A 27,247-nucleotide genomic window follows, 5' to 3' on the forward strand; every position below is an offset into this window, starting at 1 on the left:
AGCCAGAGAGTAATGGTGGAAAACAGAAAAGTTAAAAATCCTTTTGGTTTTAAAGTTACTAAAGTGTTACAGTAGTGAAGAAAGAATGGAAGCTAGAATCAATGGAAACTAATTTATAATTTTGATTTAAAAATTCCCAGCTGGGAGCAGTGACTCACACCTGTAATCTCAGCACTTTGGGACACCAAGGTGGGAGGATTGATTGAGGCCAGGAGTTCAAGACCAGCCTGGGCAACATAGTAAGACCCTGTCTCTACCAAAAAACCAAATTCCAGAGAATGACAGTGTCTACCTTTCAGAGAAAACATTCTCCTGGAAAATCACATGAGGGTTTCTCCAGGTCTAGGTCTATAGCTTTCTTAAGTCATGTAGATATTTTATAAAATCTTAAAAAAAGAAAAATGGCTCCACAGCTTTCCTTACTTGCTAGTTGGGTTCTGAACAGTCTCTTTTGTCCAAAACAAACAACTTCATTTGGTCTTATCAGGGAGTCCCAAACCAAGCTATGTATAAGCCTGTATTTAATCCCAAACCAAGCTATGTCCAACAGTGTAGAGGGGCTACTCCCCATCAATAGCTCGGGTGTGAATTAAATTCTGTATGCTACGATGTAAACCTCCTAGTCCTGTTCCTTCAGGAAAGGGAGAAGAATCCCTTTCCTGAGCAGTAATTCCTTTCAAATAGTTTCTGGAAACTGAAGTTGCTGGCTTTTTTTTTTTTTTTTTTAAGAAAGTCTTATGAATTGATGTTTTCTGAGCCTCATCTCCAATCCTTTGTTTCTTCTTCTTCTTTTTTTTTTTTTTAATTTTTTTTGTTTTTTCATCTCAGGTCACACAATATACAACCAGTGTCTCTAAATGTTCTAAAGTGTTTCTAATAGTGCGAATGCAGCTCTCTCACCTGCCTTTGTTTTCTTCATTTGCCACCGTCATGGCAGGCAGTTTGGCCGGCTGGCTCTGGACTTGCTGGAGACGGCATTCAAGCAGAATGAGCGCATGGCCATGACGCTGCTGACCTACGAACTCAGGAACTGGAGCAATTCGACCTGCCTGAAACTGGCCGTGTCGGGGGGATTACGACCCTTTGTCTCACATACTTGTACCCAAATGTTACTGACGGACATGTGGATGGGGCGCCTAAAAATGAGGAAAAACTCTTGGTTAAAGGTAAATTTACTTTACTTCCCTCATGGAGTTTAATTTAGTTTGGTATAAAATTCTGTACTCGAGTTACATTTTGTTCCAGAAGTGTGTCTTCAGGAAAATCAGTTAATATCTTTGAGAGCTTGTTTGGAGGTTCAGCAGGGGAGCGCAGCAGCTTGTATACCCTTGACCGAAGATCGTGCTCCTCTCTTGGGGATAGCCGTCTTCTTCCACCGATCGCGCAGCTTCGGGAGGGACGCGCATGGAGCGGTGAGGGAGGAAGAGGACACCCGCCTGGCCAGCCAGATCAGCTGTATCAACCCTGGCGATCAACGGGGTGACAAATGTCGCGGCCAGATTGTCCTTACAGCCCAGTTAATATCTTTGATTCACACAGATGATCTGGGGTCTTCCCAGAGGAATCTGTAAAAACGACTTTTATCTCCCATGGCCACAGTATCCTTTTGAAAAATGGGTATAATTGTACCTGCCCTCTCCACCACAAAGGTAAGGGGTGGATAGAAGAAGTTAAAAGCATAGACAAACATGGGGAAGATTTCATTATTATTAGTTGCTATTGCCTGTAGTAATTACAACAAAAATAAATGAGACTTTTTAGTGAAATTTTTTCTCAGTGTAAGAATACTAACAGATAATAAACTAAATAAAATTAATAACTTCTGTTGTTCTGCTCACCCAGTGTGTGTGTGTGTGTGTGTGTGTGTGGTTTCTTTCTTTCTTTCTTTCTTTTTCTTTTCTTTCTTTTTTTTTTTTTTTTTTTTGAGGGAATAAGTGACTGTTTCATAAGGCTGGCCTCAAATACATTTGTTCACGTGACTAACCATCTCAAAATTCTCAGCCTCTTCTGTTATTTTAAATTATCAAGATTAATTTACTTGACTGCTAAGGACATTTAACCTTTGACATCATACCTAAGTCTAAAGGATTTAGGTAATGGCCATGCTTAAGAAGTACATATGAAACCAAATAAAAGGAGACAAAGAGTGAGTTTTAAGAACTACATAACTCTGTATTTTATATTTTAATTTTATTTTTCCTAGAGTTCTTAAAAATATGATGTGTCCCGAATATAATGACTATTTCTCTACTGATGAAATTACAGAAATAAGAGAAATGTCAGTCAAAAAGGATCTCAACATAAATCCTTTTAAAGAAAATATGGGAGAAACAATAATTCTTTTCAGAAGTTCTGCAATGGTGTGCTTTGATTGCACCCTTGGAACTGAGGAATTAGAGATGTGAATGGGTCCACCTCTAGCTACATAAGTTCTGACCCTTTTTAAACATTCGGAGAGTGAGATAAGATATAGATAGCTGGTGGTTTGAGAAATTATTTTCCTCATGTTTTTGTCCTGTATATACTCTAGTTTACTAGAAATCTTTTTTCTGAGAACTAAATGAATTCTTCTGCTTCATATACTTCACACCGAAAGGAGACTTAAGTGAAGTAATACTAAATGTTTTGCTCCGAAACAGAGAGTGCTGTTAAACAAAGCTGAATTAACTACGTAAATTTTTCTCTAAGCCTCAGTAAATATTCTTCTCCAATGTCTAGATCCTATTTTCTCAGTGCTTGGTTGGTGAATTTTTGAAACACATTTGCAAATAATTCTAAGATGTCCCGGCTAGACTAATTCTGAGTAGACAAAGACTGTAGGAAAACCATGTAGAGAGAGATAGGGATGGGAAAACTCATTGTAATGCTCGCTCCTATCCCTTAGAGACAGGATACTGCTGTGGTTGAACACTGTTTCATAAGCCAGTTGTTCTGCAGTGGATGTAGAGAGAGATAGGGATGGGAAAACTCATTGTAATGCTCGCTCCTATCCCTTAGAGACAGGATACTGATGTGGTTGAACACTGTTTCATAAGCCAGTTGTTCTGCAGTGGATGTAGAGAGAGATAGGGATGGGAAAACTCATTGTAATGCTCGCTCCTATCCCTTAGAGACAGGATACTGATGTGGTTGAATACTGTTTCATAAGCCAGTTGTTCTGCAGTGGATGTAGAGAGAGATAGGGATGGGAAAACTCATTGTAATGCTCGCTCCTATCCCTTAGAGACAGGATACTGATGTGGTTGAACACTGTTTCATAAGCCAGTTGTTCTGCAGTGGATGTAGAGAGAGATAGGGATGGGAAAACTCATTGTAATGCTCGCTCCTATCCCTTAGAGACAGGATACTGCTGTGGTTGAATACTGTTTCATAAGCCAGTTTTCTGCAGTGCATGTAGAGAGAGATAGGGATGGGAAAACTCATTGTAATGCTCGCTCCTATCCCTTAGAGACAGGATACTGCTGTGGTTGAACACTGTTTCATAAGCCAGTTGTTCTGCAGTGGATGTAGAGAGAGATAGGGATGGGAAAACTCATTGTAATGCTCGCTCCTATCCCTTAGAGACAGGATACTGCTGTGGTTGAATACTGTTTCATAAGCCAGTTGTTCTGCAGTGGATGTAGAGAGAGATAGGGATGGGAAAACTCATTGTAATGCTCGCTCCTATCCCTTAGAGACAGGATACTGATGTGGTTGAATACTGTTTCATAAGCCAGTTGTTCTGCAGTGGACAAGGGCAGCAGAATGTGGGGCCGCTTCAGAAAGTTGACTAGAGATTAATTAGTACAATATTTCCATCGGGTGTGGTAAGTACAATTTTTCCAGACCTAGAAGATTGCATATATTTGGGTTCTACATCTATACAGAAGAAACCACACAAATAAAATCCTATTAGAACTGGAGAAAGTCCCAGGGAGTCTTCACAGATCAAGCTTTAAAACATGATGACAAAGGGTAATTTTGTCATGGGAAAAAAAAAGGTTGACAAGGATATGACTTCAGTTTACTGTACATAATAATGAATGGCAAATACTCAGGTTAAATCTTCTTTTTGGTCAATAAATACCAGAATACTAAAGCCTAGTTTTAGCTTGAAAAAGGTAGTGTTCATAAAGTTGATATCAGAGCATTTAGTAAATCTTCTAAACTCTTTACCTCGAAAGGCCGTACAAATTGAACTTAAAAATCTTTTTTGAAAAGTCTGCTAGTAATTCATGAACAGTAGCAATATAATGAAAAAATTGTAGATGTCTGGATCTATACCTTCCTTGGGTTTTACTAGTAGAGAAAAGATACGTGTGGGATGGGAGACGGATCTAACAGAAGGTGATGGTATGCTTTTAGATTCTTGATTTTATAATATCGACAAATTTTAATGTGTTTTATGTGGTAGTATCTGCTTAATGGCTTTAAAAAAATTATTAAAGCAGTGTGCTCATTGAAAAATAATACTTGTCACTGCCCTGTCCTGTTACTCTTAGAGGTAAATGATAACAATGTAGTACACATATTTTTAAACTTTTAAATGCATATGTATAACATATAATTAGATAAGATTTTTAATTTTATTTTTTACAAAAATGGGATTACTCTATGTTCTTCTATACAATTGGTTCTTCATATCCATGGGTTCCACATCTGCAGTTTGAATCAATCTCAGATTAAAAAAAAATTTGGAAAAACATCCCCAAATAAATAATAATACAACAATAAAAGTTATACAAATAAAAAACCAATACAGTAGAACAACTATTTATATAGCATTTACATTGTATTAGGTATTATAAGTCATCTAGAGATGGTTTAAAGTATAAGGTAGGATGTGTGTAGGTTATATGCAAATACAATACCATTTCATATCAGGAACTTGAGCAGCCTCAGATTTTGGTATTCTTGGGGTCAGGGTTTGGGGGTGTCCTGGCACCAATCCCCCTTGTATATCAGGGAATAACGGCAATTTGATTTGTTTCACTTAGCAATATAGCGTGGCTGTCTTTTCATTGTATTCAACATTGCTTTTGTCTTTTTAATGGTTGCACAGTATTCCACTATTAGGTTATTCCAGACCAGCTGTCCCTCTCTACATAGACATTTAAGTTGACACCAGTGTTTGCTTTTACTTAGTCCTGCAATAAACATTCTTATGCACAAATGCTTGTACTCATTAATATTTCTGAGGGAGACACTAGAACTGAAGTGGCTGAGTCAAAAAATTATTTACAGAATAGGGATGAAAATTGAACTGGGATGGTCTGGCAGTTTATATACACTTAAATTATGAATTTTGCTATTTGTCTAGTATGTGCTTTTGTAGTCCCTCCTACTTTGTTTTGCTTTTTTTCTCTTTACAGATCATTATAAGCATTATTTTACCACCCACAATTTTGACATTGGAATTTAAAAGCAAAGCTGAGATGTCACATGTTCCCCAGTCCCAGGACTTCCAATTTACGTGGTATTACAGTGACCAGAATGCCAGCAGTTCCAAAGAAAGTGCTTCTGTGGTTAGTGCAAAATCATAATGAACTGAATTTTCATTGTATTGACTGCACACAAACATACACATATCCTTAATGTTTACTTACATAGCCATCTGTTAAACAAAAGTTATTTCAGGCCAGTGGTGACAGATGGTGTTGGGGTTATACATTATTTTAAAATGCCTCTGACTAATCAAGCATTTAGTTCTCTTGCATAATTTTAATGCTATTATGGGATGGTCAGGTATACTATATACAGTAGACCTAATTAACCCCCATATACAGTTAAGCAAAATATCCTATTTCTACTTCATAGCCAAAATCAAAGACTTTATTATATCTTGACAACTATCTAACTTTTCATTTTCCTTTGTAATTAGTAGAATAAATAAACTTCTACTTCTCTAAAGCTACAGTGAGGAATTTCTCATATCTTTATTTATAACCATGCAGGTTTAGAATTTGTGTCGATCTTCACTGTTCCACCCCACAGATCCTTTTATTTGTTATAGCCAGTGGCTATGGATAGTTTTACTTGAGTCCTAGATGTGCAGTCTTTCCTGGGTAACTTGTGCTACTTCTCTTGCAGCCCACCTCCACTGCAAAATGTCTGGTATGCTGTGAATATGTTCTTTGCTTTTTATGCCTCAACTTGGATCATTGCTTATGAGGTTGTCTAAATGAAGTATAGTAAACATCATTCTCTGGCATTTAATACTTCAATGAAACATCTTTACCTAACATTTTGTCGGATGTGCTTTTGTATTTTTATTTGTTATAATATTTAAAAACATATTTGTTAAGTATTAATTGAAAACTAATCAATTACAATTAATTTTTTATGGCTAGTATCTGTTGTCACCAGCAGAGCATCCATTCTCATTGGTCAATGCCTCTGCTAGATCAATTGTTAAATGTTTTGTTAACTATAACCCCTATTTGGGCATGCATGTGTTTCTCTCCTCTTCCCTCACTCCCTCCCCACCATCCCTCCCTCCCTCCTCCCTTCCCTTCTTCCCCTGCCCTCGCCTCTCCTCCCCTCCCCTCCCCTCCCCTCCCTTCTCTGTTCTCTGAATCCAAGAGGGTACATTCTACCCAGTAGAGTGTGTGAGAAGTTACTCCTTGCAAAGCTGGGCTAGTCAAGTTCTTACAGTTGTGATTTTGTGGGTTACATGCTACAGTTGCTGAGTTGAAACCATTTCAAAACTTTTCTAAGGGAAGAGAAGAAAGGCAGGGTTGATCTGACTCCTTTAGAAATAGAGTGTCATGCTCATATGTGAAATATTTGGTTTGGCTTTTTGTTTTGTTTTGTTTTGTTTTTTGAGATGGAGTCCTGCTCTGTTGCCCAGGCTAGAGTGGAGTGAGGTGATCTTGGCTCATTTTAACCTCTGCCTCCCGGGTTTAAGTGATTCTCCAGCCTCAGCCTCCTGAGTAGCTGGGACTACAGGTGCCTGCCATGATGCCGGCTAAGTCTTGCATTTTTAGTAGAGACACAGTTTTGCCATGTTGGCCAGGCTGGTCTCTAACTCCTGACTTCAGGTGATCCTCCTGCTTTGGCCTTCCAAAGTGCTGGGATTACAGCGTGAGCCAGCGTGCTCAGCTTTGTTTGGCTTTATGCTTACTAAGTTGTTCACATTAAGTTCATTGTTGAAATAAACAATGAAAAATGCTGTCTATCCTATCTACAAAGGAATATGTAAATCTGTTGGCAGTTTTCTACACATGGTAGCAAATAGTACTTTGCAAGTGGATATAACTCTTCTTTTGGCTCCCACAGGTTTCCTAAAAGGCTAAACTTTCACAAACATCGAATCCCTTGTAGGCCATTCCACTATGCAGTCATTCTTAAAGGGGAGACTTTAGAGAAAGAATTGCAGCCTTGAATGGCAATTAAGTATGCTATTAACATTAAAAATATAGTAAGTTCTAACAGTTCCCTGAAAAATTAAATTTTGGCTGTGGTATAGTAGTCCTGTTTATAGCAGTTGCCCACCTACATGATTTGGACATAGCCATATATCAATTTATGAATTCAGTGACTCTTTAGTGGCTACTTTACGTGTGCTAGAGGTTCTGTGACACGGCATTAATTAAGCAGATGTGGCCTCTTCCACTATGGGGCTTATAATCAGACAGAATATCCACAATTTCTCACCATTCTTCAGTTAAAACAATGAACAATTGTATTGAAAATGTTTCACGTCTGTTTATTATGAATGGCTTATAATCATAGCAACAATCTTTCTTTTGCCTTTGAATTTAACTTAGGCAGTAATTATTATTATTATTATTATTTTGAGATGGAATTTCGCTCTTGTTACCCAGGCTGGAGTGCAATGGCACAATCTTGGCTCACCGCAACCTCCGCCTCCTGGGTTCAGGCAATTCTCCTGCCTCAGCCTCCTGAGTAGCTGGGATTACAGGCACGCGCCACCATGCCCAGCTAATTTTTGTATTTTTAGTAGAGACGGGGTTTCACCATGTTGACCAGGATGGTCTCGATCTCTGGACCTCGTGATCCACCCGCCTCGGCCTCCCAAAGTGCTGGGATTACAGGCGTGAGCCACCGTGCCCGGCAGCAGTAATTATTAATAAGCCACTGTGTTTTTAGAATTTTGCTAGGCAGGATGTAAGGGGTAGAGGCAGCACTTTTGGTGGGATAGATAAGGTTTCATAACACTAATTAAGTAAATTCAATTTATTAGTTGAGGAACATAATTTGCATTATGTATTGTGGTAGGAAACTGAAGGCAGATGATACATAAATGCTCTTTAGTGTCACTGTGTTGTGTTCTTGTGGTAATAGTGGGTGACAATGAATATAGAGGAGGCACTTCTGGTAATTGGAGAAGGAAAGCCATTATTCTTGAGCTGAAGCTGTATAGTATCAAATATTGCATTTGCTCACTGAGGTTTATAAATCTCTTTATTGAAATTTCTACAGGCAGAATAACTTTGCCATGTGAAACTTAGGTCGTTTTAGCTGATAACCTTTTGAAAACATGACATTTGATGACATGAGCTTTCTTAGGACTAAATTATAGTAAGATGGCAGAATGGGTTAACCAACAGCAGAAGAAGACTCTTCCCATTAGAGGTCAGTAGGTGAGGATTAGGGGCTAGTGACAGTTTTATGATTGAGGTGGTGTTTGAGCTTCACTTGAGGATGTGGAGAGGGAAAATAGCATGTTAGTGGGAAGGAGACTATAAGTGGGCCATGTAGGTGGGAAATGGCATGGCATATGTAAGGCATTGCAAGTGGTATGGTTTGGCTGGTATCTAGGTTATGGGGATTATGGACAAGCTGGGAGTATTTTCAGGAATGGCTGGAAAAGTAAATTGGGGCCAGATCAAGTAGACACTTGTATATCCTATGAAGGAGTATGATTTTTATTCTGTAGGTTATGGAGAGCTGTTGAATGTGTATGCCAGAGTAGTGAGATGATCTGTTAGAGAAATTATTCTGCCTCCACGGCATAGGATGGTTTATCAAGAAGACTGGCTAGAAGCAGGGGGAACATAGGCCAGGGTAGCCATCCACATGAGAAACAACAAGTCCTTTAACCAGGGTCAGTAGCAGTGGATGTGGAGAGGAAGAGACAGATAGAGTCTTTTAAACAAGGCCATCTTGAAGGGACACAAGGATAACTGGAGAGGGAGTGGGTTCAGAAGGGGAAAGGTGCGCTCAGTCTTAGGTTGATAAATCACGATGAAATAGTACTAAGAAAGTTGTATAACAAAGTCTATTTTATCAGACATCATTAAGTAGGAAAGACGACTGTAATACAATGGAAAACAGATATGGATTATAGTAGACTTATTGTTGTAGTTATTTTAATCTGTGTACCTGCTGGTATTAGATTACAATTAGAGAGAAAAAAAGAGTATGGGGTGGCCAGGGGGTGTGGGGGGTAAGGGGAGCTATAGATATGTATAATAAAAGTTACTCAAGCCAAATGTTTTTGTCTTTATCTTCTCAGTAAAAAAAAAAAAAAGGCCTGAATCTGAATTTATATTCTCAGGTTTTCTTAGTCATAGCAATTTGTGTCTTTGAATTCAACTGAGGGACAGGCCCGATCAGCACTTTATAACCTGCTCCAAACTGTCAAAAACAATTAACAGCTAATGACACACTCCTAGAAAAATAATAAGAGAAGTTATTTAATAATAAAGTCATTACTTAAATTGCTTTCTGGGGTCTTTCTAATGTGATATTGATATCATTAACAGCTCATAAATGATGACTTTTCTAATTGCTTTTATGCCATTTTAATTCTAGGCTGGTTCACACCTGCTAGGAATTGGGCCAATTCCTACATTTCTAAGTCACAATCCCAACCCCACTGCCCTAAGTGAAATAAATGACTGAATAATTAATCAGGCACTGACGATAACCCATCTAGATGCCCGAGGCCTTAAACATCACATTTTTCTGCAGTTATATGGACAATTCAAGCAAAATTTGATTCATTCCTTGGCTTGAAAAATTCTGCTCATCTTGCAGGTCTGACATCATACAGATAAATTTTGTGGCTAGGTTGCAAAACTGGACTAGTTTGAGAGGTAGCAGAGAATGTTCCTTTTTTTCTTTCAATGTTACTTTAAAAAATTAAAAAGTACAGTGTTTTTTATTAAAAAACTAAAACTGAATAGATATCCATACAGGAAAGTGAGATCGCTTTTGCTTCCATTTCGCTACCCTCATATTGCTGCTTCTCAAAGGTACCCAGGCTATAAGTGCTTTTTTTCATTTCTTTTCCTTCCTCTTTTGAAAGCTCATCTGCATAGGTGTTTGGGTAGTCACATTCTGGCAACTCTTGCTCTGCCAGACATATACTCATTGCTGTTTCTCTATGTGAGTTAATTCCTTTGTACTGATACATATCTTTTGGGAAGTTGATGAAAGATCTGATTCTTTCCCCAGAAAAATGAATGTACAACACAAATACTTGCACATGGTTGCAGGGTGTTCAAGGAACTCTAGAAGCTCAGGGAGCACATGAATGCAGGCAGACAGGCCCTCTGCTATAAATCAGTGGGGAAGTTACTGAAGGTCAGAATCCTAAAACTAATGCAGTGCCTGAATTTCCTATGACAGGGAATGGTCAGCCTTCATCAATGTGTGCTCATTTTGTTCTTATGTGTTAAGGAAATAATTGTATTGTTCGTTACTGATTTCACTGGGTTTTTATGAGTATTCTTAGGTTCCAAAATTAAAAACATACAAAAATTAGCCAGGTATGGTGGTGGGTGCTTGTGATCCCAGCTACTCAGGAGGCTGAGGTATGAGAATCTCTTGAAGCTGAAAGGGGGAGGTTGCAGTGAACCAAGACCGTGCCATTGCACTCCAGTCTGGGCAACAAGAGTGAGACTCCATCTTAAAAAAAAAAAAAAGGAGATCGGGAACAGGGACCAATTTTAAATTCTTGGAAGTACTCTTACGTTGGGTTTGATTACTAGAGAGTCAACCTGTATTTCAGAAATACCTCATGCTCTTTACCTGGTCAATAATTTATAAATACATGCAGTTTTCTCTCGCTTCAAAGGTAACCTTATAATTTGGCATGTGGGTGCCCAGTCAATTTTTTTTTTTTTTTGTGAGACAAGAGTCTCCCTCCATCACCCAGGCTGGAGTACAGTGACATGATCTCGGCTTATTGCTACCTTTGTCTCCCAGGTTGAAGTGATTCTCCTGTCTCAGCCTCCCAAGTAGCTGGGATTACAGGCACCCACCACCATACCCTGCTGATTTTTGTAGTTTTAGTAGAGACAGTGTTTCACCATGTTGGCCAGGCTGGTCTTGAACTCCTGACCTCAGGCGATTTGCCTGCATTGGCCTCCCTAAGTGCTGGGATTATAGGCGTGAAGCACTGCACCTGGCCAATTAATTTCTAATATATTATTTATGATATTTTTTGAACATTCATGCTTGTCACTATTTTAGTTAAGCTGCTGTCAAGAAAATGATTATTTGTTTATTTTACAGAAAAAGTATGATTTGGAAAGGGGCCATGATGAGAAACTGGATGAAAATCAGCATTTTGATTTTGAAAGTGGGCCCCCAAACCTTCCATGGACCAGGAAAGTCTATGAGTTCTACAATGCTCCAATCGTCAAGTTTTGGTTTTATACGGTTGGTCTCATTACAACAACATATGTCGGACTAATGATGGTTGATAGCTAGTGATGAAGTTGATATTTGCCTGCTTTGCTACTTTGCAATAAAGATGTAGAAACCTAGTTTAAAAAAAGTGAGGGCATGACAAAGTAGGTAGCCAAGAGGACTGGAGGAAAAACGGTAGCGGTTAGGATGGAGCTCTCTTACTTTGGGAGTTCAAGAACAAGCATTTTCTTATCTCTTTGAGTGCTAAGAATTAGCATTGTTATTGCAGGAAGATTTGGCTGGCTTTGCCCTATTCTTACCTTTGCTACTGTCTCTAAAAACCTTTGAGCTAGAAATTTCCATGGAAAGAAACATTGGAATATTCTTTTCTTAACAGTGTGACTGTGGTTAAAACTCTCTCTGCGCTCCTGTCAGAGTCCCTCAAATATGTGGTTGCACATTCACAGAAGTGGTAAAATTTCATCATTTGAAGGAAGACTGGGCATTCCCAGATTTGTGGGACAACAAAATTAATAGCATTGTTTGTAGAATTAAGCAATAGGTGGGTGGATTATTCTTAGAAAATCAGCAATTGAATCAGCTTTTCCCTTGTAGGAATACATAGATTAAAAAATTATGCAAGTGTTTGTTCTTTTGCCTTCAGTAATATATGCTTATAAATATATAGAGAAAATGAAAAATTTTAGAAGCTGAACTCTGTGAACAAATACTAAATCTACGATGGATAGTAGAGCAATAGAAAAAGCATGAACTGTGCTTTGGACGTGTTGAGTGCTTTTCACATTTGTTTCATAGAATTTTCTTTTCTCTTTCTTTCTTTCTTTCTTTTTTTTTCTTTTTTGAGACAGAGTCTCACTCTGTTGCTCAGGCTGTAGTGCAGTGGCACAATCTCGGCTCAAGTGGTTCTCCTGCCTCAGCCTCCCTAGTAGCTGGGACTACAGGCACGTACCACCACGCCCAGCTAATTTTTGTAGTTTTTTAGTAGAGACTGGGTTTCACCATGTTGGCCACAGTGGTCTCAATCTCTTGACCTCATGATCCACCTGCCTTGGCCTCCCAAAGTGCTGGGATTACAGGCATCAGCCACTGAACCCAGCCTCTTTTATTTCTTTTCTAATATGTTTTTTTTCCGTGACATGCCCTCAGGAGATCCCGAGAACATGTGCCCCCATAGCATTTATTTTTCTAATGCTTATGTATACTTAAATAGCTCATGGCCAACAGTTTGTATGTCTAAAACATTTGAAATATGACTATAAAAGGATATTTATCTAAATGTGTTGTATTTCCAAATATTTACCTGGCCAGCCACACACTTATCTCCTATACTTACTGAATAATTACATAGCTGTGTATAATTTTGATCTGTTTCCAAAAATCATATCTGCTTTCAAACAGTGAGGAATTACCATTTTTGTGAATGTGCAACATCTATGAAAGACTCTGGGATGAGCACTGGGAGAGTTTTAACCATCCTCACACCATCGGGAAAAGCGTATTCAGGCATTTCTTCCCCTGGAAATTTCTAGCTCATGAGCTTTAAGAAACAGGAACAAAGATAAGCAAGAGCACAGAACCAGCCAGATCTGCCCACCATGGTGTTTTTAATAATCAGAAAGAAACAAAAAAAGTCAGAAGCAATACTGCTGATGTCCAGAGTGCTTAGTGTTTCATTTTTCCTAGATGTCAGTACTTTGGTTGCTTGTATCTTTGTGTAACGCCACTTTGGACTAAGGAGTAAATGGACTTAACATAGCCTTTAGGAACCCAACGTGTTCTCAAGTAGAGGAACTGTGCTACTTTCTCAATCTGAATATCTACTTATTAAACATGTTTGTAGTCTTTTGCTTATAGATATTCCAGATTCATATAGTCATACACTATACATGTTAGAAAGAAAGTTATGGCTGAGGGTAACCTAAAGTTCAGGTCATTCAGTTGGATTTTACTGAGCGCTGACTGCTGTCTTTAAGGCATAGTATACTACTGGCCAGGTGCAGTGGCTCACGCCTGTAATCCCAGTACTTTGGGAGGTTGAGGCAGGTGGATCACCTGAGGTCAGGAGTTCAAGGCCAGCCTGACTAACATGGAGAAACCCCATCTCTACTAAAAAATACAAAATTAGTCGGGCTTGGTGGCACATGCCTGTAATCCCAGCTACTTGGGAGGCTGAGGCAGGAGAATCACTTGAACCCAGGAGGTGGAGTTTGCAGTGAGCCAAGATTGTGCCATTGCACTCCAGCCTGGGCAACAAGAGCAAAAACCCTGTCTAAAAAAAAAAAAAAAAAAAAAAGAAGACAGTATATTAGACAGCAGAGGGGGCAGTAAGAAGAAGACATTGCCAAACATCAATGCTGATCTCAAGCAGCTTACAGTTACATAGGGGAGACCATTTATGCATGTACATAAGGAATCAACATAAGGGAATAACAAAATACAAATAATAAAAGATGTACAGATAAATGGGTGAAGGTCTGAACCTCAGAGTAAAAGTTAAGGACTCAATTGTTTAGCCATGCTGAATGAAACCAATGACGAAAAATTTAAATGCTTGATAGAACAAATTAATTTAAAGTATGTCCTTGAGGAGCCATCAAAAATACTCAGACTTTGAGACATAGACCAAGAGAAGTATAGAATTGTTGCAATTTGCCTTTACTTTCTTATGTGCTTCTCTTCTACACTGCTTAAATCATAGGCACGATACCCATTATGACCACCCAAAAAACCACCTATTGTCAATAATACCATTCTTATGTAGTTAGAAATGGTTTAAACCATTCTCTGTGTTATCTTTGCAGAACTAAAGTTAGAAGCAGACTTATCCATTTAGGTAGATAAAAGTATATGAGAAATAGGGATCAAAGTTAAAATATGATTTTTGTGACCCATGAAAACACACACACATGCACATTTTTCTCTCAACTGATTTTTATTTTTATTTTTTGAGATGGAGTCTAGCTCTGTCACCCAGGCTGGAGTGCAGTGGTGTGATCTTGGCTCACTGCAACCTCAGCCTTCTTGGTTCAAGAGATTCTCCTACCTCAGCCTCCTGAGTAGCTGGGATTACAGGCACACACCACCATGCCCAGCTAATTTTTTGTATTTTTAGTAGAGACGGGGTTTCACTATGTTGGCCAGGCTGGTCTCAAACTCCTAACCTCAGGTGATCTGCCTGCCTCGATTTCCCAAAGGGCTGGGATTACAGGCATGAGCCACTGCGCCTGGCGGATACAAGGTTTTTAAATGTAGGTATTTATCAGTGAGTGCTGTGTGTTGTTTCTAAGGCTATTTAGAGGACAGTAGTCTCATACGTAGTTGATATAGTGTAAATTAGTAAAGTCTTCCCGATGGAAAATTTAGTAATATTTATCACAGTTAGTTTTCAATGTGCATGGACAGATATTCTGCTTCTGGTAATATATCTTAAGAAGATAAGAATATTCAATAAGATTACAAAGCTATTGGCCGGGCATGGTGGCTCACGCCTGTAATCCAAGCACTTTGGAGGCCAAGGTGGGCGGATCACCTGAGGTCGGGAGTTCAAGACCAGCCTGACCAACATGGTGAAACCCCGTCTTAAAAAAAATAAATAAAGATTACAAAGCTATTAATCATTAAATATCTATGTGCATGATTACTATGTCTTAGTTCTTTCAAAACTATGGAAATCTAGACATACATACATATATATGCACAGTAATTAGAAAAACATTTATTGAATGTCTACCGTGTGTCAGGCAGAGTGCTCAGTGCTGAAGATATAAATATTGGCAGTCCTTAATTAAAAAGGCTCACAGTTGGACACAACTTTTCTTTTAAACAGAATATTTTAATCAACATAAGATAAAACTCCCAGCAGTGGTGAATGCCGCAGTTCGTTGTATTTGAAAATAAGCATCTATTGCCACTGCGCATCTGGCATGCTTCACACGTTTTCTTTCTTTTTATTTTTTATTGAGATGGAGTCTCGATATGTCATTCAGACTGGAGTGCAGTGGTACAGTCTTGGCTCACTGCAACCTCTGCCTCCTGGGTTCAAGTGATTCTCCTGCCTCAGCCTCTCCAGTAGCTGGGATTACAGGCACCCACCATCACGCCCAGCTAATTTTTGTATTTTTTAGTAGAGACAGGGTTTCATGTTTCCTTTCTATGTTTAAGATGTAGGGGAAGCCCTGTGACTTCTCTTGGGCTTGCAGTTAGCTTGACAGTGCCCCTGTTGGACATGCAGGGTTCTGGAAATTCCAGTCAGGAGCCAGCAGGAACGATACAGTGTCTCCTTCCACCTAGGAATGAGATCTGAGAACAGTGATTTCATTCCTGCCTCTAAATCCTGGACTAGAACACCATGGATTGTTGTGCTTTCCTTGATTCTAGGTCATCAATAACCCACAGGTGCTTCTGGTTCTGTGTTCGTATTATTGTGTCGAAGTTCAAGCTCGTGTTTCTGCTCCCTCTGCGTCTGCTTGGCATCCTCCGTGCTTGCCCTCACTCACGTCTGGCGAATGTGTGTCCCCCTCACAGATGGCGTATTTGGCATTCCTCATGCTGTTCACTTACACCGTGTTGGTGGAGATGCAGCCCCAGCCCAGCGTGCAGGAGTGGCTTGTCAGCATTTACATCTTCACCAATGCTATTGAGAGGGTCAGGGAGGTGAGTTGTGCCATCTAGCTTTGTCTTCTCCAGATGTCCTCAGCTTCTGTAGGTGTCCACTAAAAGTGTCCTTGGCTCTAGTGATGAAAATGGACAGGTCAAGGGCGGGGAAGACAGGAAACACTGACCTTGACTTATGTGCTGCAAGAAGGTTATTTGGGGGAAAATCCTTGATTTCGGCCCTTAATCTTTGTCAGCTGCTTTCTGCTGGTTGGTGTATTTGGAAGCAATTACCTTTGAAGCATGTATCTTGATGTCTTTACCAGCCCTAAAGGATAGATCATCCCCTAGAATTGTATTAACCCCTCCAACTATTTGATTTCCTTGAGCTTTTTTTTTTTATTTTTTTTTATTTTTATTTTTGGTGGGGTTGATTTTTATTGCCTTGCATTACTTTAATATTATCAGTTTCATCTCATGAGTGGCACATGAATGGCTGAAGTTGTGCAATTTGTAAGGAATGTGTTTATAGCTTTTGAAAACTTTTACCAAACACTTTTGAAAACTGAAGTTGGAAATCTCTCTGAGGCAAGTAATAATCCAAGAAGCAAAAAAACAAAACTTTAAAATTTCCTAGTTTGTAATGAGTTACTTTTAAAAAAGGGCTGGGTGTGATGGGTCACACCTGTAATCCCAGCACTTTGGGAGGCCAAGGCAGGAGGATCATGAGGTCAGGAGATTGAGACCATCCTGGCTAACACGGTGAAACCCTGTCTCTACTAAAAATACAAAAATTTAGCCAGGTGTGGTGGCACGTGCCTGTAGTCCCAGTTACTCAGGAGGCTGACACAGAATTGCTTGAACCCAGGAGGTGGAGGTTGCAGTGAGCCAAGATTGAGCCACTGGACTCCAGCCTGGGCAACAGTGGGAGACTCTGCCTCAAAACCAAAACAAACAAAAAAAAATTAGCATTCCCATCAGTTATAACTGCAACCACAAATATTTATGACTTAGACTGTTTTAGATGTCAATGTATGTCTCTTGTCTATGTATTTACCTATATTTATTTTGTCCTAGAGGTAATATAATCAACATTATATACTTACATTCTTTGTAATTATACCTATGTTGTCTGCTAATTTCTATGTGGAGTTTATATATTATAGAAAATAAATCGGAGAGAAACAGATAGTTACGAATTGTACCATTTTTTTATGCTTCAGGGAAAATAGATATACTATTTTACATTTCCGTTTGTTTGGTGAGGTGTTTCAGGGGTATTTTCTTTCTTTCTTTCTTTTTTTTTTCTTTTTCTCCCTCTTTTGATTTTATTTATTTATTTATGTTTTATTGCACTTTAGGTTCTGGGGTGCATGTGAAGAACATGCAGGATTGATGCATAGGTATCAGGGGTATTTTCTTATCTTAGTGAGTTCCAATATAACTTTTTTTTTTTTGAAATGGAGTCTTGCTCTGTTGCCCAGGCTGGAGTGCAGTGGCAAGATTTTGCCTCACTGCAACCTCCTTCTCCCAGGTTCAAGCAATTCTCCTGCCTCAGCCTCCTAAGTAGCTGGGATTACAGGTGCTTGCCACCACGCCTGGCTAATTTTTGTATTTTTGGTGGAGATGGGGTTTCACCATGTTGGCCAGGCTGGTCTCGAACTCCTGACCTCAAGTGATCTGCCCGCTTTGGCTTCCCAAAGTGTTGGGATTATAGGCATGAGCCACCACACCCGGTCCAATATCACATTCTTAGTAGTTTGTCAACAACTCACTATTAGCAGTAGTCGGACTGGATTACAGGATTCCTTGCTCATCCAGTGTTCTTTGCACCCTGCTGTGCCTCCTGAAATGAAATCATAGTTATAGAGTTCCACTGCAATACTGAGTTTTAAAATGTCTTTGGTGTTTCCCCATGCTATTTCAGGTTTATTGAAAGGTAGAAAAAGTACCTTTTTTTTTTTTACTTCTAGTTAGGGTTGCAAGTGACAGTCTAGCATTATTAGATGCATTAATTATATCTTTATAGCATTATTTAAATAATTCATTACTGATGATAATAACTTCAGTCTTTGAAATCCCCAAGTGATTTAAGGTTTGGCAGGGTTTAGATTGCTCTTTAAATGAATGGTTTGTGTGTTTAAGAAGATTGTATTGATGGGATTCTTTGGTTGTACCTCTTTTTGTAAGTTTCCTTCTTCCTTCTTTTAGATCTGTATTTCAGAACCTGGGAAGTTTACTCAAAAGGTGAGGGTATGGATTAGTGAGTACTGGAACTTAGTAGAAACTGTGGCCATTGGCCTGTTTTCAGCTGGCTTCGTCCTTCGATGGGGTGACCCTCCTTTTCACACAGCGGGAAGACTGATCTACTGCATAGACATCATATTCTGGTTCTCACGGCTCCTGGACTTTTTTGCTGTGAATCAACATACAGGTCCATATGTGACCATGATTGCAAAAATGGTGAGTACAACTAGTTTTATATCCCGGTATTCTTTTTAACAAAATTTTTAAAAATAATTTTTGTGGGTACATAGTAGGTATATGTATTTATGGGGTTTATGGAATATTTTGATACAGCCATACAATATATAATAATCACTTCAGGGTAAATGTGGTATCCATCATCTCAAGCATTAATCCTTTGTGTTACAAGCAACCCACTTATACTCTTTTGGTTATATTTAAATGTACAGTTAATTATTATGAACGATAGTCACCCTGTTATTCTAATGTTCTTTGTAAAGATGCTCTGTTGTGCAGGCTAGATTTGAACTGCCGGGTTCAAGGAATCCTCCCATCTCAGCCTCCTGAGTAGCTGGGACTACAGCCAAGCACCACCACACCTGGCTTCTTTTCAATGTTTATTCATGGTTTATATCAGATAGTTTAAGTTTTGGAATTATTGTCATCGATATTTGAGACAGGGTCTCGCTCTGTCACCCAGGCTGGAGTGCAGTGGCGCAATCACAGCTCACTGCAACTTTGCCTCCCAAGCTCAAGCAATCCTCAGCCTCCTGAGTAGCTAGGACCACAGGCACACACCATTGTACTGAGCTAATTCTTTTTTATTATTTATATAGACAGGGTCTCACTATGTTGCCCAGGCTTGTCTCAAACTCCTGAGCTCAGACAATCCTCCTGCCTCAGCCTTGCAAAGTGCTGGGATTACAGGCATGAGCCATTGTGCCTGACCATTTTGGAATTATTTATAGAAGCACAGAGAGTAAGATCACACCACCACTGCCTTCCATATCACCACAAACTTGTCTTTAACAAATGACCTTGGGTAGTATATTGCAGTTAGTTAATTGGGACACTCAGCTCACCTTTTTGACTAGGGCCAGATAGTATGGGATTGAGTCAAATTTGTCTCTGAGCACAGCAGTTTCCGAGGACCAGATTCATGTGAAGCTACCACCAATGATATTTTCTGCTAAAATATCCATTCTTTAAAATCACTCACTGACTCTCCCCTACCATCACACTCTTAAATTGTGCTTATAGGCCATGCACTGTTCTAGGTACTTAGTATATATTAACTCATTTAATCTTTGCAAAAGCTTGAGGAGATAGGTAGTATTATTATATACATTTACATACAAGGAAATGGAGGTTCAGTAAATTCCTCAAAGGCATATATGGGGAGCCAGGATTCAAAAGTGGGCCACTAGCTCCGGTCTGTCATCTGAGCTTGCCATACAGTTGTGTCAGCTTTTTCTTTTTTCCTTTTTCTTTCTTTTTTTTTTGAGACAGAGTCTTGCTCTGTTGTCCAGGCTGGAGTGCAGTGGCATGATCTCTGCTCACTGCAACCTCCAGCTCCCGGGTTCAACAATTCTTCTGCCTCAGCCTCCTGAGTAGCCTATAGTAGGGACTACAGGCACTTGCCAGCATGCCTGGCTAATTTTGTATTTTTTAGTAGAGACAGGGTTTCACCATGTTGGCCAGGCTGGTCTTGAACACTTGACCTCAAGTGATCCACCCCACCTTGGCCTCCTAAAGTGCTGGGATTACAGGCGTGAGCTACTGAGCCTGGCCGGTGTTTTCCATCTGGCTATTCACAAGGATCTAAGACCTACCCTTTAATAAGTACACTGTCTCAAGATCATCTCTGGCTTTTCCTTCTAGAATACTTACTGTCAGGGAAGGGGCAAGTTCTGGAGAATGAAGGGTAGTGCCAAAACAAAGAAAGAGGACAGAAAAGAGACAACCTCCAGGACTCCAAAGATTTTTCCTATTTGACATTTTTCCCTTAGGCCAGAAATATTTTCTCTTGTCTTGGTGACATTAGCATTCATGAGATAGGCCATGCCGAGATAACCAGTATATTTCAGTGACTTAGCACAGAGGTATTTCTCCCTAATGCAGGGTTTGCTGAGTGCTCATGGAGGTGACCTGTATGCAGTGACTCAGTGATCTGGAATCCTTTTCTCAGGGATTTGGCTCCTAAAGTCTTCTATAACAGGGAGTGAAAGAGATGGGGAAAGTCTAATAGCTTTTAACTGCTCTGGACAAGAAGTGTCCAGGCTAGAATAGGTTTCATAGCCCCAGCCTAATGGAAGGGAAGCTAAGAGATATAGAGCACCTCTTGAAATACTGATGGGAATTGTGGTGAATACTTTCTCTGTTACAGTAAACTAATGGATCGAGTTGAGGTACATTTAGTAGAGGGAATTAAACTGGCTTGATCAGTTTCTTAGACTCTAATCAATTCCTGAAGACAATTCTGGGAATAAGGAGCCATTGGACTAATTCAACTATACCCCCCCTTTTTTTTAAATTTCCCTAACTTCTGGTCCAACTGGGGGCAAAGCTGGATATTAGTTAAGCAAAAAGTGTTCACATTTCTTTACTGCTTAAAGAAAGACAGACTCTCTCCTCTCAGCACATTTCTGTTATTCCATGGACCACATTGACTTGAAATGCATACCGTGCAAGAAAACAAAACAGTTTAGCCAAAGAAAGTCTAGCTGTTCACGGACAAGGGTGCTTTAGTCAATGACTACACAGTCTTACTGTTTGCAGGTATAATTATGATGGCTGCTGGTGTTTGGTTTCTTTTGAACATGAAATCTGTGGTAAAATTCTGCTTGTGCTGTGCTCTTTTGCAGACAGCAAACATGTTCTATATTGTGATCATAATGGCCATAGTCCTGCTGAGCTTTGGAGTGGCACGCAAGGCCATCCTTTCGCCAGAGGAGCCACCATCTTGGAGCCTCGCTCGAGATATTATATTTCAGCCATATTGGATGATATATGGAGAAGTCTATGCTGACCACATAGATGGTGTGTATGGGATTTTGCCATCATGCAGAAATTGTGCCTTCATAGTTAACAAGAGTAAAATAAATCTGAAAAACAGTCATCTAAATCTTAAAAATGTTTGAATTTATGGTATTCTGTGCAGTTAATGTGCTAAATGTTTGTCTAGAGTCTCAGTACTGTGATTCATCTTATCTCTCATTCTTTTAAAATTCTCTATTTGCAGTTTGTTCAAGCAAGCCATCCTGCCCTCCTGGTTCTTTTCTTACGCCATTCTTGCAAGCTGTCTACCTCTTCGTGCAGTATATCATCATGGTGAACCTGTTGATTGCTTTCTTCAAGTAGGTTATTTCAATTAAATATGATTATTTTATTTAAATAAGAAATGTGGGCAGATATGTTGACTAGATTCACATGTACTTTGAATATGTAACCTTTGGTTTTTGTGTGTTCTGTGTTTTACTATTATTGTTTTAAAATAAGGGCATAAAACTAATGGAAAGAAGGAAGCGGAGCATGGGAAACAGTGAAATAATAAATGCAGTCATCCATTGGTATCTGTGGAGGGCTGGTTCCGGGATCCCCTGTGGATACCAAACTCTATGGATGCTCCGATCCCTCATAGAAAATGGTGTAGTATTTCGTATAACCTACATACATCCTCCTGTATACTTTAAATCATCTCTAAATTTCCTACAATACCTAATATAGTGTAAATGCAATATAAATAGTTGCTACACTGTATTGTTGAGGGAATAATGACAAAGATAAAAAGTCTCTGCATTTTCAGTACAGACACAATCATCTTTTTCTTTTCCCCAAATATTTTCAATCTGTGGTTGTTTGACTCCACAGATGCAGAACCCACGGATATGGAGGACTGACTACAGAGGGAAAGTACAGTGTAATATATCAAAGTGAAAGGAGATCTTGAATTGTGATTAGGCAGTAAGTTCGAATTATGAAAGGGTAGCAAGTAGGCCAGGCACGGTGACTCACGCCTGTAATCCAAATACTTTGAGAGGCCAAGGCGGGTGGATTACCTGAGGTCAGGAGTTCGAGACTAGCCTGATTAACATGGAGAAACCTCATCTAAAAATGGAGACTATAAAGTCTCTACTAAAAATACAAAATCAGCTGGACGTGGTGGTGCATGCCTGTAATCCCACCTACTCAGGAGGGTGAGGCAGGAGAATTGCTTGAACCTGGGAGGTGGAGGTTGCGGTGAGCTGAGATCGTGCCATTGCACTCCAGCCTGGGAAACAAGAGCGAAACTCCGTCTCAAAGAAAAGAAAAGAAAAGATAGCAGGTGATGGAATTGCAAGTTGGCTACAGAGGTCTTGATACGCTTTCTTCACTTGCTCCCAGCATCCCCTCTTCTTTGTTTCCTTTCTTCCTCCCTCCCTCCCTTCTTCCCTCCCTTCTTTCTCTCTCTCTCCTTCCTTCCTTTCTTTTCTTTTTCTTTTGAGATGGAGTCTTGCTCGGTCACCCAGGCTGGAGTGCAGTGACTCCATCCTGGCTCACCGCAACCTCTGCCTCCTGGATTCAAGCAGTTCTCCTGCCTCAGCCTCCCAAGTAGCTGGGATTACAGGCATTTGCCACCATGCCTCGCAAATTTTTGTATTTTTAGTAGAGATGGGGTTTCACCTGTTGGACAGGCTGGTCTCGAACTCCTGACCTCAAGTGATCCACCCGCCTCAGTCTCCTAAAGTGCTGGGATTATAGGAGTGAGCCACTGTGTCTGGCCCTCTGTTTTCTTCTCTGTCACTTCTCACTTTTTCTCAGTCTTCTGTTCTGGATCATCTTCTCCCCAACCTTTTAACATCGGAATGTCGCCGAGCCCGTACCTTCCTCTTCCTTTATTTACGCTTTTTGTGATCTCTTTCAGTTTCCTGTATATCCTGAGCACACACCATTTATATCTCCAGCCCAGCTCTGTTTCTTAATCCCCAGCCATGGAAATCCACTGCCCCTTCCTTCACCAGTTAGAAATGTAGTAGATTTCTAAAATTAAAATGCCCAAACTCTTAACCTCGTCTTTCCCAACCAACATACTCTTATTCTACTTGTAGTCTTTCCCAAATCTGCAAGGAAGAATATGAGTTTTTGTTGATGTTCCATCTTTTCAGTTGTTTCCACCAAAAACCAAGGAGTCATTCTTTCTTTCTTTTTCTTTACTCCACACCATGATTCTGTACATGGAGTCATTCTTAATATCTCTCGAACCTCTACCTCCAAACTCTCAGGAACCTCTGTTGTTGACTGAGTCAACTACCTCTCACTACCCCACTGTTACCACAGAGCCTCTAATTTATCTCTAACTTCTGGCTTTGACTCCCTGTATTCTTTTCTCAACACAGTAGTTCAAATGACCCTTTAAAAGCAGACATCAGAGGTTATTACTCTTCTGCTCCAAACTCTTCAATTTCTCCCATTTTACTTCTGCATGACAGTTAAAGTCACTACAGTGATTTATATGGCCCCTTGTCAGTTGACTTTCCTGTCAGTTTTTTTTTTTTTTTTTTGAGATGGAGTTTCACTCTTGTCACCCAGGCTGGAGTGCAATGGTGCGATCTCAGCTCACTGCAACCTCCGCCTCCCAGGTTCAAGCAATTTTCCTGCCTCAGCCTCCCGAGTAGCTGGGATTGCAGGTGCTCTCTACCACACCTGGCTAATTTTTGTATTTTTAGTAGAGACAGGGTTTCACCCTTTTGGCCAGGATGGTCTCAAACTCCTAACCTCAGGTGATCCACCTGCCTCAGCCTCCCAAAGTGCTGGGATTACAGGTGTGAGCCACCGCGCCCAGCCCTTGTCACATTTTTTTTTGAGATGGAGTCTCGCTCTGTCACCCATGCTGGAGTTCAGTGGTGTGATCTCGGCTCACTGCAACCTCTGCCTCCCGGGTTCAAGCGATTCTTCTGAGTCAGCCTCCCAAGTAGCTGGGACTACAGGCGCATGCCACCATGCCTGGCTAATTTTTGTATTTTTAGTAGAGATGGGGTTTTACCATATTGGCTAGTCTGGTCTCGAACTCCTGACCTCATGATCTGTCCGCCTCAGCCTCCCAAAGTGCTGGGATTACAGGCATGAGCCACCACGCCTGCCATCACTTCTTAAATTGTGCTTCACACTGCTCTTCCCCTCACCCATTCCTCTCCAACCACAGGCCCTTCAGTTTTTCAGACCACAATGGTGCCTTTGCACTTGCTATTTCCTCTGCCCAGAATGCTCTTCCTGCAGCCACCAGTAAGCCCCACTTCCTCACTCCTTCTCGTCTTGCTCAGAAGCAAGCAATTTGTCTTAAACACTGAAAAGACTACCTGACACCTATTTGTTTCATAGACGAAAGAAACCAAGTGAAGTAATGGGAAGAAACTCACATTTTCTGGATGCCTCTTAAATGTCAGGCACTGTGCTAGGCATTTTATTCCTTGCTTATCTTACTAAAGAGAAAAAGATAAGGGAAAATCAATTTATGCAATATACTTAAAGAAAGTAGAGAACACAGGGGTTGAGAGGTAGGCAAAGTAAATCAGAATTCTTAAAAAAAAAAAGTGCTGTGTTGTTACCTATACTTGGAGAAGACATTCCTTCCTGCTTGTTATATGATAGTCATCCTCTCTCTTAGCCCAACTGTTTTAGGTACTTATAACATTTGCTGGTGTTTAGTTATAATAGCTATTTTTTATATATCAAATAATAAAAGGGTCTGAATTTTTGGTAGGGGGGAATGTGAGGAGACAGGGTCTCACTCTGTCACTCAGACTGGAGTGGTGGAGTGGCGTGACCTCAGCTCACTGCATCCTCCACCTCCCTGGTTCAAGTGATCCTCCTGGCTCAGCCTCCCAAATAGCTGGGACACAGGTGCATGCCACAATGCCCAGCTAAATTTTGTATTTTTGGTAGAGACGGGATTTCACCATGTTGCCCAGGCTGGTAGTCTGAGATTTTTGTGTCTTAAAAATGTCCAGTGTCTCATTGCCCATTTGCTCTCAAGGGAAAGGCTCATGCCCCCCATCTTAGCCCCAGGTGGGTAAGTGGGTGCTGGTGATGGGATGGCATGATGCTCCTGCTGTGGGTGTCACCAAGAGGCTCTTTGGATTCTTTGGGAAAAAGTGTCGCCAGGTAAGGTGGTGTGCTCCTGGTCACTAGGGGTGTACACTTGAGGTTGGGTGAACACCTGCTGGTCATGGTATCCAGTAATTCTTGCCCAGGCCGGCAGCTGGGCACAGGCCCTTCTGGTCTTGGAGTCCAAAGAACTGCAGAGCAGCCCAATGGGTGTCTGTTTCAAGTGGGAGCCAAGTCTGGAAGCCGGTGTGCGTCAGTCGTGTTTGGGTCTGGTTGGCTTGGCCACCACTCAAATAAGCAATGAGTACGGACTCCTGGTACCTGCAGATCTCCTGCAAATAGGCCCAGAGAATAGCCTTGAAGCCACCTTTCCCCTCAACGGGACTGACCCTGTCCTTAATGCCGCAGTGGCGTCCAGGGATCAGTGGAACTTTGTTTTGAGAACACTCCTGCCTGTTACAGAGACAGCACAAAGCTGGTGCCCCTGAGCCAACACGGCACTGGGATGGCTTTCTAGGACAGAATTCTGTCGGTGACAGTCACGTCTCAAACGTAATAGCTGACTTTAAAAGCCAGCAGCAGCGACTCCATATATTTGAGTACAGGTGGCAGTTGCAGAGAGCCTTGGGCTGGAGAGGGTCGGTTGGAGCCTCCCACAGGGGAATCCTGGGGCGGACTGCGGCGGGGGGTGACTCCCAGCTCTGTCACTAGCAAGGCAACCCCTTTCTTCTGGAACATTAATTCTGAAAGCCCTCGGTGGGGGTGCCCTTTCAGATGCTCCCTTTCCATTTCAAAGGCTCAGATTCTCCATCTTGAAGCTGGATGCGGTACTGACGCTGGGCTTCAGTTTCCATTGTGACATACAGAGGTCTCCTTTCTAGCCCCAGCCCAGGCGGCTGAGCCCATCCTAGCATCAGAACATGCTGCCTGCATTTTGTAGGTGGAAAGAGAAAAAAGTGACCTTTCATATTTTTTCCTGAAACTTGAGGAACCAAGATACATACTACTGATTTTTTTTTTTCTTAAAGAAAACTAAACACATGACTGCAGAGCAGTAGAGGTGTATATTTTTTATACTGTGAGGGGGGAAGTATTTATGCTGATTTTTGGAGATGGACTGGAACGTCTGGTTTCTGTCCCCAGGCCCTACAGCTATGTCTATTTTCGGTAGAAGGTGAGACCCAGAGCCACCCCTTCCTGCCCTGGTACCATTTACAGCTGGTAAATGGTGAACTCCCGGCCTGTTTCTTCCTTTTTTTTTTGAGACGGAGTCTCGCTCAGTTTTCCAGGCTGGTGTGCAATAGTGTGGTCTTGGCTCACTGCAACGTCCACCTTCCAGGATCAAGCGATTCTCCTACCTCAGCCTCCTGAGTAGCTGGGATTATAGGCATCTGCCATCATGCCCAGCTACTTTTTGTATTTTTGTAGAGATGGGGTTTCACCATGTTGGTCAGGCTGGTCTTGAACTCCTGACCTCAGGTGATCTGCCCGCTTCAGCCTCCCAAAGCACTGGAATTACAGGTGTGAGCCACCATGCCCGGCCATTTCTACCTTCTATTCAACCACTCTGATGTGGAGAGACAAAAAGAAATTGAACTTTTTGATAGTGTGATTAAAAACTTTGATTTGAACTATTTTAGTAAAAGGAATAACAAACAAGATTGTGATAGTGTGTACTTTGAGCTAGATAAATAAAGCCCTATTTGTGAGCATCTTGGCA

General features: G+C 40.7%; 1 protein-coding gene across 15 annotated transcripts in view; it reads left to right on the forward strand.

Moving 5' to 3' along the window:
• TRPM6 (transient receptor potential cation channel subfamily M member 6) overlaps positions 1-27,247 on the forward strand; it is a 247,770-nt gene that overhangs the window by 76,455 nt on the left and 144,068 nt on the right. For 14 of the 15 annotated variants that reach the window (XR_010337037.1, XR_010337031.1, XR_010337032.1 and 11 more), the window contains exons 17-23: positions 938-1,166; positions 5,352-5,504; positions 11,467-11,613; positions 16,129-16,257; positions 18,409-18,660; positions 21,309-21,483; positions 21,686-21,800. Coding sequence is in view for 1 of the 15 variants with exons in the window: in XM_012454052.3 (XP_012309475.2) it covers positions 938-1,166; positions 5,352-5,504; positions 11,467-11,613; positions 16,129-16,257; positions 18,409-18,660; positions 21,309-21,483; positions 21,686-21,800 (1,200 nt within the window). In the remaining 14 variants the exon portion in view is untranslated. The remainder of the gene's footprint in view (positions 1-937; positions 1,167-5,351; positions 5,505-11,466; positions 11,614-16,128; positions 16,258-18,408; positions 18,661-21,308; positions 21,484-21,685; positions 21,801-27,247) is intronic. The other variant, XR_010337042.1, reaches the window with a different exon arrangement.

This window comes from Aotus nancymaae, unplaced genomic scaffold, assembly GCF_030222135.1.
Source record: "Aotus nancymaae isolate 86718 unplaced genomic scaffold, 86718_ANA_hifiasm-v0.15.2.pri h1tg000041l, whole genome shotgun sequence".
In the NCBI taxonomy this organism is placed as follows: domain Eukaryota; kingdom Metazoa; phylum Chordata; class Mammalia; order Primates; family Aotidae; genus Aotus; species Aotus nancymaae.